Source organism: Lolium perenne, chromosome 4 (assembly GCF_019359855.2).
Source record: "Lolium perenne isolate Kyuss_39 chromosome 4, Kyuss_2.0, whole genome shotgun sequence".
NCBI classification, from domain to species: Eukaryota; Viridiplantae; Streptophyta; class Magnoliopsida; order Poales; family Poaceae; genus Lolium; species Lolium perenne.
In genome coordinates this window covers 65,115,903-65,132,039 of record NC_067247.2, presented here as the reverse complement: position 1 = coordinate 65,132,039, position 16,137 = coordinate 65,115,903, and the positions used below count along the sequence as shown (strand labels likewise).

Below are 16,137 nucleotides of genomic sequence, written 5' to 3'. Positions count from 1 at the left end.
CATCACCATTGATCACCATTCCTTTAAGGCATGACCAATCCTATGCTTTTTCCTATTCATATGATTTCCCTACCGCATGCATAGAATAGGAAAAATCATACGGCGATGTTAATGCAAATTATCTCAGTTAAGATTTTATTGTTCGCCAAAAAACCCAGGAAGCCATGGATTCTGGGAGGGAGGGACAAAGAGCTTCCAAATTGTAGGAGTGTGGATAGGGAACAATCCCTCCATTATTCATAAATGCATAGACGGATTTAACAGAGTATTCTCGAGAGGGCTGTAGAATCCATATACTCCTCCGAGAACTCAAATGAAGGAATCAAGTTAACAAGATCAAGCCAACGGTTATGCAGATATGGGGAGACAGTTCTTCTAAAATGATTTTCAGATCAGTCACATCCCACACGCTAGCAATAGTGCAATGTTGTTCATTAGGATTGACATAAAGATCCCAAAATGTAATAGCCAGACTACATTGACCAAACAAGATATCTTCCCAAAAGACAACCTTATCACCCCTCCCCACCTTCCATCTGTAGCCAGTGCATCATGGATACGAGTCGGGGGACGGCATGACACAGTTATCACCATTGAAGTACACACGCTTTGGAAAGGCCCATCCCTTATCCAAGGTGAAAGTCTCTGAGTCCTTCCGCATTAGTACTTCTGACTGCGCATTTCCTAGTGGACCAGCTTGCTTAAGGACATCATTGTAGAACTTCCTTCCCCAGAACATCGCGGTATCATCTGAAGCGAAGGAATAAACCCCATCAGTCAAGAGGCACATTTTCATAAAGAAACCAAATAAAACAGTTCATGAAGTGTCTTACTTATGCCGTCTCCATATGGGGTAAGTGGCTTGTAGTTGAAGCTAAAAACCTTTGTGGTACTGTCGAAGTTAGGATGTTGGGCCACTAAGTTCCAGTCTGAATAGTTCATTCGGTAGTTCAAGTATGTGATGGTGACTTTCACTCTCCAGTAGTCCTTGTAGTTGAGCTTCACATGCCAGTGGATTTTTATCGGGCACATGTGGGGAGAACATTGGACAAGAGGCTGGCCGGTAATTTTGCCAGGACCATTGATGGCAGATCGTAAATAAGGCGAATTGTCACTGTACAGTGCATAGGTTTCATAAGGAATTTTGCAGAAAATTGGAACCTTAATAGAAAGTGAAAGAGTAACAAGTTTGTACTCACTTTACGCAGCTTCCTGGATGAGTAACATTGTTTTGACAGCCACAAGAGCACGTCGGGCAGTTCGCAGTAGTGTCATTGTAAAACGATGACAGAGATACACAGCAGGTTGGAGTCTTCTGAGCAAGATATTGGGAGTATGTGCAGGCTACATCCCAGGTCACTGTGTGAATAGATAAATTATTTGTTAAAGTACATTAAATAAAGAAAGTTATTATCTGCAATCAAACATAAACATATATATGGAACCAATCTGATGCTCCGTGGATTTGACATGCATTATTTGCATTAGAACAAAACTGACTAAAATAGGCTGCCTGAGCTAACATCAATTATAGGTGATGAACTCATCTCCCATCGAGAACAAATCACTTGTCATTTCAATGGTTTCACTCTTTTATCTAAAAAAACTCTTTTCACTAACCCTACACAAAATGTAACCTAGCATTCAACCATGTTTAAGGAGCAAAATACTAAACTACTATTATGATGTGTTCAGCTTGCTAATGCATTTGCACAAAATATTCAAGCAACTGAGAGCAAGCAGCAAAGAGCAATAAATGGGCAACTTACTAAGAGCTTGGGTTGCCCTGCGCCCGTCTGAAGAGTAAAACTTGGTAGGCATGCCAACAATAGCACGCCCACAGTGTACCTGTGGACACAGGGCCTTAAGAGTGAACTTTTTCGGCACCTTAACCGTCCAATTGGTATTCCCAGCAAGACCTACACTGATCTGGAAGGAGGAGGCAGCATTTGCTGGGTCCTGGTTAAATGTCCTTATAATTCCCGCCTTGCAGCAATTGGCAATTTGCTGGTTGAATGGGGTGCCTGGAAGAAGATCGACAATATTTGGCTCTTTCTTGCAGCAATGGGGACGGCTGCTCTTGAACTTTGAACAATCACCCTGCTCAGTGGCCATAGCCCCCACCATCGACCAGATGACCTCCTTCTTCGCCCACGACCACCCCAGCTGCCACCCAGGCGCTGAGATGTGTCGGAACTGTTGGTAGTTGAACATTGTGACTGTTGCCTGCGCATGACAAGTTTGGAGAGAAAGATCATGATACAGGTACATGATGACTAGATAATTGTAACTGGCTGACAACTGCACTTGGTGGCTACTATATTTTTTGTACTGAAGTTTGTAACGAATCATTGGCCCGTGCTACTTTTCAAGGTAAACAGTTATTCGGTAATGGTAGGTTGAGATGAAAGGCAGAGCTGTTGATGTGAAAGGGTGCTACTTACAACATAACCATCAGGAGTCCAACTAATAATATCCCATTTTATCGTGATGTTGCCATTTGGATCCAGCGAATCATAAGCTTCTGCACGATCAAACAAAGGTTGCATGTCAGATACAATATGGAAACAAACAAAAAGAAGTTAAATTGACACACTAGATGTACTGTTTGTTATATCCTTACATCGGCTTCAAGTTAAACAAAACAAAAGAAAAGAACGAAAGTGGAGCACATTTGCACTGATTCACACGCTACTAAGGAATCGACTTGGCTATGACAAGCTCCACAAGTTGGTTTATGTGCACTATAATTTGAAGTTGCGTATCCAACAACAGGAATTTGACATGCAGGAAAGTGAAATTGATCCATTATCCGTTATGATGGATGTCACATTGTATGATAGAGACAATCCAATAATGGACTGGCTCAGTGGATCAATGACTCATGCAAAACCCATATCAGATGAGAAGGATGACAAGCTTTTCAAAAAAGAAATTAATCGTCATAATAGCTGTTGAGTAACATATTGTATAGGTATAGGTCCCCGTGTTTTCTCAGGGTTGTACCTGTAATTGTACATGTGTCCGCCTATATATATATATGAGCAGCCGGCCCTATTGGTGCCGTGCAATCTCCAATATCTCTTCTACATGGTATCAGAGACCCGTCGGGTCCTGACCTAGCCGCCCCCCCCCCCCCCCCCCACCCTTGGGCGCCGCCGGCCACCCTCGCCTCTCTAGCCCTAGCCGCCGCCCCTCTCCCCCTAGGCGCCGTCGGCCATTCCTCTCCCAACCCTAGCCGCCGCCCCTCCCCACCCTGGGCGCCGCCGGCCTCCACCCCAACCCTAGCCCTAGCCGCTTCCGCCTCCCACCACCACCACCGCTTCCGTCATGGCCGGTTTCTCCTCCTTCGGCTCCGACCCCTTCAACTCCTCCCGCTCCGGTAGCAGCAACCCCTTCGCCGGCCCCTCCGTCGCCGTCATCCGCGACATCCCCATCGCCGAGCGCGTGCCGGTGAAGCTCTCCACCACCGCTGCCAACTTCTTCCCGTGGAAGACGTACTTTGGGCTGCTCTTCCGCGAGTATGATCTCCTCGATCACGTCGACGGCACCATCGACCTCCTCGCCATACCGCACGACCCCGAGTGGCTCGCGATCGACGCCACCATCATCCGCTGGTTCTACCAGACCGTCTCCAACGACATCTTCCGCACCGTCGTCCGCGACGGCGACTCCGCCCACACGGTCTGGGCCAAGATCACTGGTCTCTTCACCGACAACAAAATCCAGCGGGTCACCTTCCTCCAGCAGGAGTTCTTCGGCACCCACCAGAACGACCTATCTCTCGACGAGTACGCCCTCAAGCTGAATAGCCTCTCCGATGAGCTCCGTGACTTGGAGTTCCCGATCGACTCAGGGTTGTACCTGTAATTGTACATGTGTCCGCCTATATATATATATGAGCAACCGGCCCTATTGGTGCCGTGCAATCTCCAATATCTCTTCTACAATAGCAATAAAGACAGGACAGAGCAGCATAAAACGGATTTGGAAAAGAAGGAGCGTGGACAAAAATGAAAGGAATGGATAATGCAAGATCATTGGCAGCAACGACGAAACACAAAGCCAACCTGGTAGCCGCAGATCTGATGACACTGATAATAGCGATGATGTGACAGCGCCTCCTAATAAAGGTGAGACTGTTCTGAAAGTATCTTGCCGTCTTGGTTTTGTTTCACCCAATAAAATGTTCTTATTTACATTCTAAACTAGTCAGATGATGAGGAATGATATGAAAAAAGTTGTGCTCACGTGTGAACAAAATTTCGCACACGCCAAGCAAGACCAGGATCACGGTTCAAGGCGCCCACGGTCACAATGGAATGCTCCGAGCAAGTATAGGCGTATGAGCGATTTATCAGGCAAGGGTACTAATAAAAAGAAATGGTGGGCCTCTAATTATGTAACTCAACCTTACATGTTTACACGTTTGATATCCATATAATACTCCCTTGAACTGAAACTCTTAACTTTGTCAGCAGATCTGCTTAGGATTTCTAAATTGGAGGCATGGTTCAACCAGTTGAGCATTGAAACTTCTACATAGCCATTTGATTATCTACCTAGTTTTTGTTATGCGAGAACGTCACATTTATTTCCTATCTGTATGCTGGTTACTTACATTTCCAGTGCCAAGTTAGTGATTTCCTGCTCCAAACCCTGCTGAATTTTCATGTCAGTTCAATAATTATGATGCCAGACTATGTGTGAATGCTAGAACTGGAATCTGTTATAAATTCTTGTGTTTTCATTGATGTTTTGCAAGTTTCACTGTGATTGCTTCTACTGCTTTTGATTTGTTCAACAATTAATGGGCTCTTGGTGGGGAATATTCAAGTAGGATCACTTTTCCTGCTCCATAACTGGTGTGTTTGAACTATGCTGTATGCAGACGTATCTGGCATTGTTCATCCAAGGTGTGATTCTTTGGAGCTTTGCGTTTCTGATTTTTTGGAGCTGCAGCGATGCAGCAAACAGCTAGCTGCACTGGTTGGTCGAACGTGATTCGGTTCCCACGTTCCAATTTCGCGAAACTTTTCAAAAAAAAAAAAAAAAAATCGACCGAAAGGTTGAAATGTCCGCATTCGTATTTGTTCGAAATTTTTGAATTTTTTCTTCAAAAATTCATTCTTTATAGAAATTCGCGAATCTCTGAGAGGGACGATTTTTTTTGCAAATCGAAATGTTGAACACTGACCGGATCTCACCGACTCGCCGGTTCCCGGCACAACGCGGCACCATCGAGAGAGACAGAGAGTGAGAAGGGCCGGGCGAGTGCAGGTATAGGAGAGGAGCCGAACCTGTGGTGGCCGGTGCGGAGAAGAGCAGCACCGCGGCGAGCAGCACGGCGCAGCAGGCCACCGCGGATCCACCAACCGCCGCCATTTCCTTCCCTCTTCAGCAGGCAACAGCTGCACAGGCACCCGCGGAAGGACCGAACCCCGGTTCACTCTGTACGGCGGCAAATGCGGCCACGGTGGTGTGCACCCGCCGGGGAGGGGGGAGCTGGAGATCTGATGCGACTGAGGGCGAGGAGGAGGAGGAGGTGGATGTGGTGGTGGGGAGTGGATCTTAAAGCATGGGCGGCCATGGCCGTCTCCTCCCTCTTGCCTCTTGGTCGCGGGTGACCACTACCACTTGAGAGTCTACTCCCGCTTGCCTCTTGCTCTTGGATGCTTCCTTCCGCGCCGTGGTATTGCCTCTTGGATGCTTCCTTCCGCGCCTCGGTGGGAATATATATCTCTCGCGGGGACAGATCGTCTTGTGACGGCCCAACCTCCGGGCTCTGCTTGACTGAAAATGCCCCTCGTGCATACAACTGTTGGGATGGATGTTCGGACAGGGACTGCAACCTCGAGGCTTTGGCGCTGGGGATTGGGTATTGGTATTTGAATGCCTGTTAAAACATTTTGAGTAATAAAGCATCCTTATCGAAAAATTTGAATGCCTGTCTTGAGAGACAAATTCAGTTCTGCATCTAAAGCGATTTTTTGGAACTTGGATACTGCGCCGATTAAACTTACTCCCCCACTAAATTATATAGTTTCCCGATCATTAAGTTACAGAAATTTCAGAAGGAGTTTTCCTTCATACTATTCATTTGAAATTTATCATTTTTGCCTAAGCTACATATATTCGAATTTGAGTATGAAAAAAGGCACGCATATACATACGTGTGTCCTCTACATGCAAAAAAATTGTTCGGAATTTTTAAAGCGCTAGAAATACGAATTTTGTACCGCTACAGTAACTTACCCGGTGGTACTGCGTATTTTCGTCCTGCAGCAACAAACTTTCATAGCTCTGACCAAGTATATAGGAGTACTTGATTTCTGTCTAGCATCAAGATCTCCAGCTAGGCGTGTTAGTGTCCGGCTCTAACGACCCTCATCGACATGTTCTTTCCTCCCCTTTCTTAACCGGGGAGCCTGAAATGAATGGAGTAGCTAAGGAGGCTAATGCTTTCAGCTAATACTGTAATTGTTATGACCGGCCTGGTCTACCGCCGGAGGGGGCCCACTAGCCCAACCGGCCAGGCCTAGTTAGGGGCTTAGCCCAGTTAGCAGATTAGGGTTTTGCAGTTCTATTATAAATACTAAATACAAGATGTAATAGAATAAATCGATCAAGCAATAATCAATATCATTATTGCCGACTCCCAGAGGAGTCGGCCTTCTCCAGCCCGCGCCGCCCCAAACCCTAGCCGCCGCCTTCCACGCGCGCCCGCGACGGCGCCCTGCCGCCGGCGCCGCCTCTCTTCCTCTCGCTCGTCGCACTTCCACCCCTATAATCTACGCCCTCGTCCCGGTAGAACTCAAGTTTCTACCAATTTGGTATCAGAGACCTCTACGATCATGTCTTCGAGCCAGCCCACCGCCGCCACCGCCGCCGCCTCCGAGACTCGCCGGCCTCCTCCGCCGCCGCGCAGCTGCCGCCGCCCTCCACGGGCGCCGCGCGCCCCGCAGATGTCGCGGCGCTGCCCTCTCCTCTCGCGGCAAGAGCTATCGACGGCCATCCGCGACCTCGCCACCGCCGTCCAGGGCATCCGCTTGTACCTCATCGGTGCGCGGGGGATGACTACGTCGCACCCGGATGACTACGCCGCACCTGTCGCCACCCCTCGCCGCCTACCCGGCCGCGCCGACCGCCCTACCCGGCCAGGGCGCGCCTGCTCCGCCCCCGGCCTCACCGCCGCCGCAGCCGTGGGCGTCCTAGCAGCCGATCCCCAGCACGGGCCCCGCCTCGCTGCCCCGGGGTGTGCCCATCCGGCGGGTCCGGTTCCGCGCCGTCGCCCTCCCGACTCCGGCGTGGGTGACCGCGACGAGCCCCGCCCGTCTACTCGGCCGCACCGGCGCCGTCCCCTGTCTACACCACCGCCGGGGACCCTCCGCGCCCGTCCTTCCCGGACCCGCCGCCCGCCCGCTTCGCCGAGCCTTCTGCTGGTCGCGCGGAGCCCCCCGCCCAGGGCGCCACCGGCCTCGCTCCCCCACGCTACGCCAAGCTGGAATTCGCCACGTACGATGGCGTCGAGGACCCACTCAACTGGCTCAACCAGTGCGAGCAGTTCTTCCGGGGACAGCGTACCCTGGCTTCGGACCGGACGTGGCTCGCCTCGTACCACCTCCGCGGCACCGCCCAGACGTGGTACTACTCCCTGGAGCAGGACGAGGGTGGCATGCCTCCATGGGACCGGTTCCGTGAGCTCTGCCTTCTCCGCTTCGGCCCTCCAATCCGCGGCAGCCGCTTGGCGGAACTTGGGCGTTTGGCGTTCACCACCACGGTGCAGGACTTCGCCGACCGCTTCCAGGCCCTCGCATGCCATGCGCCCGGCGTGACGGGCCAACAGCGCGCCGAGCTCTTCATTGGCGGCCTCCCGGACCACATCCGTGTGGATGTCGAGCTACAGGCCCCGTGGGACCTCCAGACGGCGATGCACTACGCGCGCGCTTATGAGCGTTGCGCCCAGGCGGTTCAGCAGACGCCCCTGGCCCGCGGCACCCGCGCCGCCCGACCTCCTCCTCCGGCTGCGGCGGCCACCCGCCCGCCCCACCGGGACCGACCGGCCCCGCCCCGCGGCTACACGCACGTTCCGCCGCCTCACCCGGCGGAGCAGCTCGAACGCCACCGCCTGGGACTCTGCTTCAACTGCGACGACCCATACACGCCCGGTCACGTGTGCCCTCGCCTCTTCTACCTGGAGACAGTCGACGTGGAGGAGGGCGACCCGACGACCGGGCCGGTTGCCGCGGCGTCCGAGACGGCCGGGCCGACCGACGCGGCTGCCACGGCCTTCGTCGTGTCCCTACATGCGCTCGCCGGCATCCGCCACGAGCGGACGATGCTGCTTCCGGTCACTATCCAGGGCGAGTCTCTGGTGGCGCTACTGGACACGGGGTCTACGCATAACTTTCTCCCCGCCGCCACTATGCGCCGCCTCGCGCTACAGCCGACAGGTGGGGATACCCTCCACGTGACCGTGGCCAACGGTGACCGCCTCCACTGCCATGGGGTGGTCCAGCACGCTCCCCTTACCATCGGCGACGAGCACTTCGTCATCACGTGCGCCGGCATCGACTTGGGCTGCTTCGACTTCATCCTTGGCGTCGACTTTCTGCGGACGCTCGGTCCCATCCTTTGGGACTTCGACGCCCTGACGATGACCTTCTGGCGCCAGGGACGTCACATTCGCTGGGAGGGTCTCGGGGGCACCTCCCCCGCGCCGCAGCTCCAGCTCGTCTCTGGGACCGACGACGCCGAGCACCCCCTCCTGACGCACCTCCTGCAGCAGCACGGCGACATCTTCGAGGAGCCGCAGGGCCTGCCGCCCCCACGAGCGTGTGACCATCGCATCCACTTGCTCCCGGGGTCGCCGCCAGTGGCGGTGCGCCCATACCGCTACCCCCAGCTGCAGAAGGACGAGCTGGAGCGCCAGTGCGCGCTCATGTTGGAGGCGGGCATCATCAGGATCTCCACGTCCCCGTTCTCCGCGCCGGTGCTGTTGGTGCGCAAGTCGGATGGCACGTGGCGCTTCTGCATCGACTACTGTGCCCTCAACGCCCTCACGCTCAAGGACAAGTTCCCGATCCCGGTGGTCGACGAGCTGTTTGACGAGCTCCACGGCGCGCGGTTCTTCACCAAGCTCGACCTTCGCTCAGGCTATCATCAGGTGCGCATGCACCCGGAGGACATCGCCAAGACGGCGTTCCGGACACACCATGGCCACTTCGAGTTCGTGGTGATGCCTTTCGGCCTCACCAACGCGCCCGCAACCTTCCAGGCCCTGATGAATGATGTCCTTCGCCCATACTTACGCCGTTTTGTGCTGGTTTTTTTCGATGATATTTTGATCTACAGCGCATCATGGGCGGAGCACCTGCAGCATGTCGCCATCGTCTTCAACGAGCTTCGAGCGCATCGACTTCACCTCAAGCGCTCGAAGTGCTCGTTTGCGACGACCTCGGTGGCCTATCTCGGTCACGTCATCTCCGCCGACGGGGTGGCCATGGGTGCGGACAAGGTGGCGGCGGTCGCCGCCTGGCCGACGCCGCGTTCACCACGCGCCCTCCGCGGGTTCCTGGGCCTCGCCGGCTACTACCGGAAGTTCATCCGGGATTTTGGCCTCATCGCCTCGCCACTCACGCGCCTGCTGCGGCACGAGGCATTCGCTTGGGATGACGAGGCTACCGCTGCTTTCGAGGCCCTCAAGGGGGCCCTGACGACGGGCCCCGTCCTCCAGATGCCGGACTTCGACAAGCCGTTCATCGTCGACTGCGACGCCTCCGGGGCGGGGTTCGGTGCCTCCTTCACCAGGGTGACGGGCCGCTCGCCTACTTCAGCCGGCCGTTTGCTGCACGCCACCTCAAGCTTGCAGCGTACGAGCAGGAACTCATTGGCTTGGTTCAGGCCGTCCTCCACTGGCATCCCTACCTATGGGGGCGCTCGTTCCGCGTACGTACGGACCACTACAGCCTTAAGTTCCTCTTGGACCAGCGGCTGTCGACGGTGCCCCAGCACTAGTGGATCAGCAAGCTGTTTGGCTTCGACTTCACGGTGGAGTATCGTCCGGGGCGCCTCAACACGGTGGCCGACGCCTTGTCCCGCCGCGACGCCGATCCCGACGCCACTGAGGGAGCCTCGGACGGACGCCTGCTCTGCATCCGCTCGGGGCCCTCCTTCGTCCTCTTCGACCGCATCCGCCAGGCGACAGTGTCCGCGCCGGATGCCCAGCGTCTGCGGCAGCAGCTCGCCGTGGGTGAGCTGGACGACCCTTGGCGCGTCATCGACGGCCTTCTCCTCCACGGGCGCCGCGTGTTCGTTCCCGACCACGATGACCTCCGCCACCAGGTGCTGCTCTTGGCGCATTCCGTCGGTCATGAGGGTGTCCAGAAGACCCTCCACCGTCTGCACGCGGACTTCTACATCCCTGGCGATCGGGCCATGGTCCAGGATTGGGTGCGTTCGTGTGAGACGTGCCAGCGCAACAAGACGGAGACTTTGCGCCCAGCTAGCGTCTTGCAGCCGCTTGACGTTCCTTCGCAGGTGTGGGCCGACATCTCCATGGACTTCATCGAGGGCCTTCCGAGGGTGGGCGGCAAGTCTGTCATCCTCACGGTGGTTGACCGCTTCTCCAAGTACGCCCACTTCATCGCGCTTGGCCATCCCTACACGGCATCGTCCGTGGCCCGTGCCTTCTTCGACGGTATCGTCCGCCTACACGGGTTTCCCTCGTCCATCGTATGTGACCGAGATCCGGTGTTCACAGGGCACGTGTGGTGGGACCTCTTCCGCATGGCTGGGGTCCAACTCCGGTTCAGCACGGCGTTCCATCCTCAAACGGACGGCCAGTCCGAGGTGGTCGATAAGGTGATCGCCATGTATTTGCGCTATGTTACAGGTGATCGTCCTCGCGCTTGGGTGGATTGGCTTGCATGGGCGGAGTACTGCTACAACACCTCCTACCACTCCGCCCTGCGCGCTACGCCATTCGAGGTGGTCTACGGTCGGCCACCACCACCTATTCTACCGGTGGATCCAGCGACGGCGCGGACGGAGGCAGCTGGCGAGCTCATCCGTGCCCGCGACGAGATGCTGGTCGAGGTGCGGCAGCGTCTTGTCCAGGCTCAGCAGGTCGCCAAGCACTACTATGACGGGCGCCACCGCGAGGTTGAGTACGCGGTGGGTGACTGGGTGTGGCTTCGCCTGTTGCACCGCTCTCATCAGTCCCTCGACCCGCGTGCCAAGCGCAAACTTGGTCCGCGCTATGCGGGGCCCTTCATCATCGTCGAGCGGATTGGGACCATGGCGTACAGACTTCAGTTGCCTGAGGGGGCCCGCATTCACAACGTCTTCCACGTGGGACTGCTGAAGCCCTATCGCGGTGCCCCGCCGGTGGCCACTCCACCACTTCCGCCGACGGCCGAGGGTCGTCTGCTGCCCAGCCCGGCCAAGGTGCTCCGCGCTCAGCTACGTCGTGATGTTTGGCATTTGTTGGTGCAGTGGGAGGGCCTTTCCGAGGAGGAGGCGACTTGGGAGCCCCGCGAGGAATTCCAGCAGCAGGCGGGGAGAGATGTTATGACCGGCCTGGTCTACCGCCGGAGGGGGCCCACTAGCCCAACCGGCCAGGCCTAGTTAGGGGCTTAGCCCAGTTAGCAGATTAGGGTTTTGCAGTTCTCTTATAAATACAAGATGTAATAGACTAAATCGATCAAGCAATAATCAATATCATTATTGCCGACTCCCAGAGGAGTCGGCCTTCTCTAGCCCGCGCCGCCCCAAACCCTAGCTGCCGCCTTCCACGCGCGCCCGCGACGGCGCCCTGCCGCCGGCGCCGCCTCTCTTCCTCTCGCTCGTCGCACTTCCACCCCTACAATTTACGCCCTCGTCCCGGTAGAACTCTAGTTTCTACCAGTAATAGATGTCTGTGACCCAAGGGAATGTGGACGTCTGCATGGTTGAATGCTCTGGACGTTGGCTGTGCATGTGCGTTGGCCTGCAGATGGAAATTAATCTCTGGAAAATGTACACGATCAGAAAAGGTTCAGTACTCTTTAAGTGCGAAACATGCTATATGTCTCATGTACCAGCAGGGAACATGATAACCCTTCTTAATCTCCTCGCTACTTCCTTGCTGCAGATTGCTAAATGGTTTAAGACTAATCTATACCTAATAATAAAGGGAGAAAGATGTATGGTGCTGCTCAGGTTGGTGACAAAGATGATTTCCTTACTGAGCTTGGTATGGTCTGTAGTGATCAGAGGCTCTCTCTTCTCATTGGTGGTGACTTTAGTATCATGAGATTTTCCTCTGAAAAGAATAAAGGGATGAGGAACAACAGATGGTCAGATATGTTCAACTCCATTATTAATACTTATGCTCTCAGAGAAATTAACATGTCAGGTGGTCAATATACTTGGTCAAATAGTCAAATTGTTCCTACTCTTGAAAAATTGGACAGGTTCTTGATGGGTAGTACCTGGGAAGATCTTTTCCCATTGACAACAGTTCACAAATTAAGCAGGGATATTTCTGATCATAATCCCCTCATTCTGGACACCGTGGAGGGCAAACCAAAGAAGAAATATGAATTCAGATTTGAGAAAAGCTGGATTAAAGAAGAAGATTTCCTTGTTAGAGTGGACAGAGCCTGGCATCAAAGAGTTAGTGCTACTAACAGCTTGGATAAGTTGCAGAAGAAGTTAAAAAATGTTAAGAACCGTTTAAAATGGTGGGGATATAATCTGAGAGGAAATTATAAAAAAAGAAAAGGTGAGATTTCTCTTTCTCTAACTGAGCTGGAAATGAAAGAAGAAAATTCCCCTTTATCTCATACAGACATTCAGAGGAGGACTGAACTGCAGCAAGAGTTGCTTGATATCCTTGACAAAGAGGAATGCTTTTGGAGACAGAGGTCCAGAGATAATTGGCTGTTACAGGGTGATTGTAATACAACTTACTTTCATAGAATTGCAAATGGTTGCAAGAGGAAAACTACTATTTTTTCTTTGAAAGATGGAGAGTCTGTGATACAAGGTGATGAAGACTTGCTCCAGCATGCTACAGAGTTTTACAAAAAGCTGTTTGGTCCAGTTGATGACAAAGGTGTGAGGTTAAGGGAAGATGTTTGGAACAGGGAAGAAAAACTGGATGATAGTGACAGAGAACTCCTGGACAGGAAGTTTACCATGGAAGAAGTAAAAAATGTGGTTGATCAAATGGAAAAAAATAAAGCTGCAGGTCCTGATGGAATTCCTATTGAATTTTATCAAGTGTGCTGGGAAATCATTAAATTTGATATCATGGCTGTTTTTGATGATATTTTTTATCATAGGATTGATCTGGCCAGAATCAATTATGGCATCATTACTTTGATTCCAAAAGGAGTGGAGGCTGATAGAATACAAAAATTCACACCTATTTGCCTGCTACAAGTTCTTTTTAAGATCTTCACCAAAACTTTAACTGTCAGGGTTGTTCCAGTCATGGAGAAGTTGTTAGCTCAATGTCAAACAGCTTTCACTAAAGGGAGATACATCACTGATGGAGTAATGTTGCTGCAAGAGGTTCTGAGGGAGAGTAAATTCAGAAAACAGCAGGGCATAGTTTTGAAGATTGATTTTGAAAAAGCCTATGACAAAGTTAACTGGGAATTTCTGTTTGACTGCTGCTCCCAGAAAGGTTTTAGTGAAAACTAGATGGTGTGGATAAAGAATGTGGTAACCAATGGTACTTTGAGTGTGAAAGTTAATGATAAAATTGATCCTTATTTCTCTAGTCACAAAGGTGTGAGACAAGGTGATCCTTTTGCTCCTTTTCTGTTCAACATGGCTGCAAACAGTTTGTCTAAAATGGTTTCTCTGGCACAGCAAAATGGCCTCATCACAGGATTAGCAAGTAACTTGGTGGAAAATGGTATAGCTATCCTCCAATATGCTGATGACACTATCCTCCTCATCTAGGACAATGAGGAACAGGCTGTGAATCTGAAACTTATCCTATATATTTTTGAATCAATGTCTGGCCTGAAGATTAACTTTGAAAAAAGTGAGGTTATGATGATCCTAGAAGATGAAGTAAAAGCACATAATTTTGCCTCCTTGTTTAACTGTCAGCAAGGGTGTTGGCCTATAAAATACTTAGGCACACCTGTGAGTGCCAGGAGACCTTCTGTTGCTGAGATGAGCTTCCCGGGGGAGAAAACAAAGAAAAAATGGGTGGCTGGATGGGAAGTACAATGTCTATTGGTGGGAGAGTGGTTAAGATTGATGTATGCCTTTCAAGCATTGATGTCTACCAGATGTCTATGAGACTGCTCCACAAAACTAACATTGAACAGATGGACAAACCAATAAGATCTTTCTTTTGGGCTGGTAGTGCAGAAAAAAAAGAAATATCATTTTGTGAAGTGGAAATGGATCTGTAAACCCAAGAAAAAAGGAGGTTTGGGTATAAAAAATCTTCACAAGTTCAATGTTAGCTTGATGTGTAAATGGTGGTGGAAGTTGGAGAATGGCTCGGGCCCTTGGCAAAGAATTATGAAAACAAAGTATATGACACATGGTGGTGTTTATTATGCAAAAAAAGGCCTGGAGATTCTCCTCTTTGGACTGATATGTTACAGGTCAAACATATATACCTAACTGGCAGAAGGATGAATGTGGGGAATGGAAGAGATACAAGTTTCTGGTGTGACTCTTGGTGTGATCAGATACCATTAAAGGAAAGATTCCCAGATATCTATGATATCTGCAATGAGCAGGAGGTATCTGTGGCAGAGGCAGCTGCAATGAACTGGAGTTTTTCTTTCAGGAGGTGGATGACTCCTGACCTTGCTTGGCAAATTCATGGTATACATCAAATCATGTCTCAAACCATTCTTTCAGATGAACAAGATAGAGCTGTCTGGAAATGGACAAAAAGTGGTAATTTTTCTGTTAAATCTGTTTACAAGCACCTGTGTGGTGCAGGCCTGGATAGATCATTTAAACATCTCTGGAAGAGTAGAATTCCGCTGAAAATCAAAATTTGGCTGTGGATGATCTGGCACAATACCATTGCTACAAAAGACAATCAGCTGAAGAGGAATTGGCAGGGAGGAGCCACTTGTCAATTATGTGCCTGTGATGAATCCATTTCTCACCTCTTCTTCTCCTGTCCTGCTGCGAAATTTGTGTGGAGTGATGTGGGGAAGTTAATTGGTGCCCCTTCTAGACCTGGATCCTTCACACAATTTTTTTGGTGGCTTCCACAATTCTTGCATGCAAGCAGAAACACGCAGATTGCGGGGTTAGCTGCTATCTGCTGGGCCATTTGGAAACTTCAGAATCGTGCTTGCTTTGAGCATAAGCTGATCAGTAGTCCTGCGGAACTAATCAGCTATTCCATTGTTTTTATGAAATATTGGGCAGGTTTGCATGGGGAGAAGGATGCCGATGATCTGCGAGCGGGTGCTGATGGTTTGCTACGTCTTGCTAGCGCCACCACCTCCCAGGCTGCGGCCTCTCAAGATGGTGCTCGACGGATGCAATCTCCTCTACGGATCAGGGATACAAACATGGACGACGGCATCGATGCTATGGATCTAGGAGGACAAGACTGATGGCCCTGTAGTGATCTTAGCTCCTGCCTTTTTATCTCGCGTTTTGTGGTGGTGGTTTGGTGCCCTGGGGCAGAAACATGTCATATCTGTGCTGTGTGTCGTTAGCATTAGGCGGCGACTGTAAACTGTGTGGTTTGCTGTTTTTCCTTTTTTCACGCCTAAACGTGCTTTGCTGTTTTGTTATCTCTGGGTAATGAAATCCGGCCATGAGTGGTCCTTTGGAAAAAAATAATAAAGGGAGAAGCGTTTCTGTGGTATGGTCTTTAGTTTTGGTCGTCCGTCCATGATGTTTTGCTTCGTCCGTTGGGCGCGAGAGCGTGCTATCGTATCAGCTCTGGTATCCGTTCTCGCGGAAAAGAGTTTAGGTACATAGTTACCTAGTCCTTATGACCATACCCTATGTAAACGCTCAACGCTTGTATTTATACACACGACTAGACCGGACCATACCCTATTGTTCAGCTATGGAAAAGAGTTTAGGACCCTACCCTATGTAAACGCTCAACGCTTGTATTTATACACACGACTAGACCGGGCCTAC

General features: G+C 51.5%; 1 protein-coding gene across 1 annotated transcript; it reads right to left on the bottom strand.

Moving 5' to 3' along the window:
* Positions 1–274: 274 nt before the first annotated feature.
* On the bottom strand, positions 275–5,709 carry LOC127292800 (COBRA-like protein 3). Its single transcript, XM_071818642.1, has 6 exons — positions 5,301–5,709; positions 2,445–2,524; positions 1,770–2,226; positions 1,200–1,359; positions 834–1,114; positions 275–750 (listed from the first exon to the last, which is right to left on the bottom strand). The coding sequence occupies exons 1-6, from the start codon at positions 5,383–5,385 to the stop codon at positions 551–553; spliced, it is 1,263 nt and encodes a 420-aa protein (XP_071674743.1). The 5' UTR covers positions 5,386–5,709; the 3' UTR covers positions 275–550.
* Between the last annotated feature and the right edge of the window lie 10,428 nt (positions 5,710–16,137).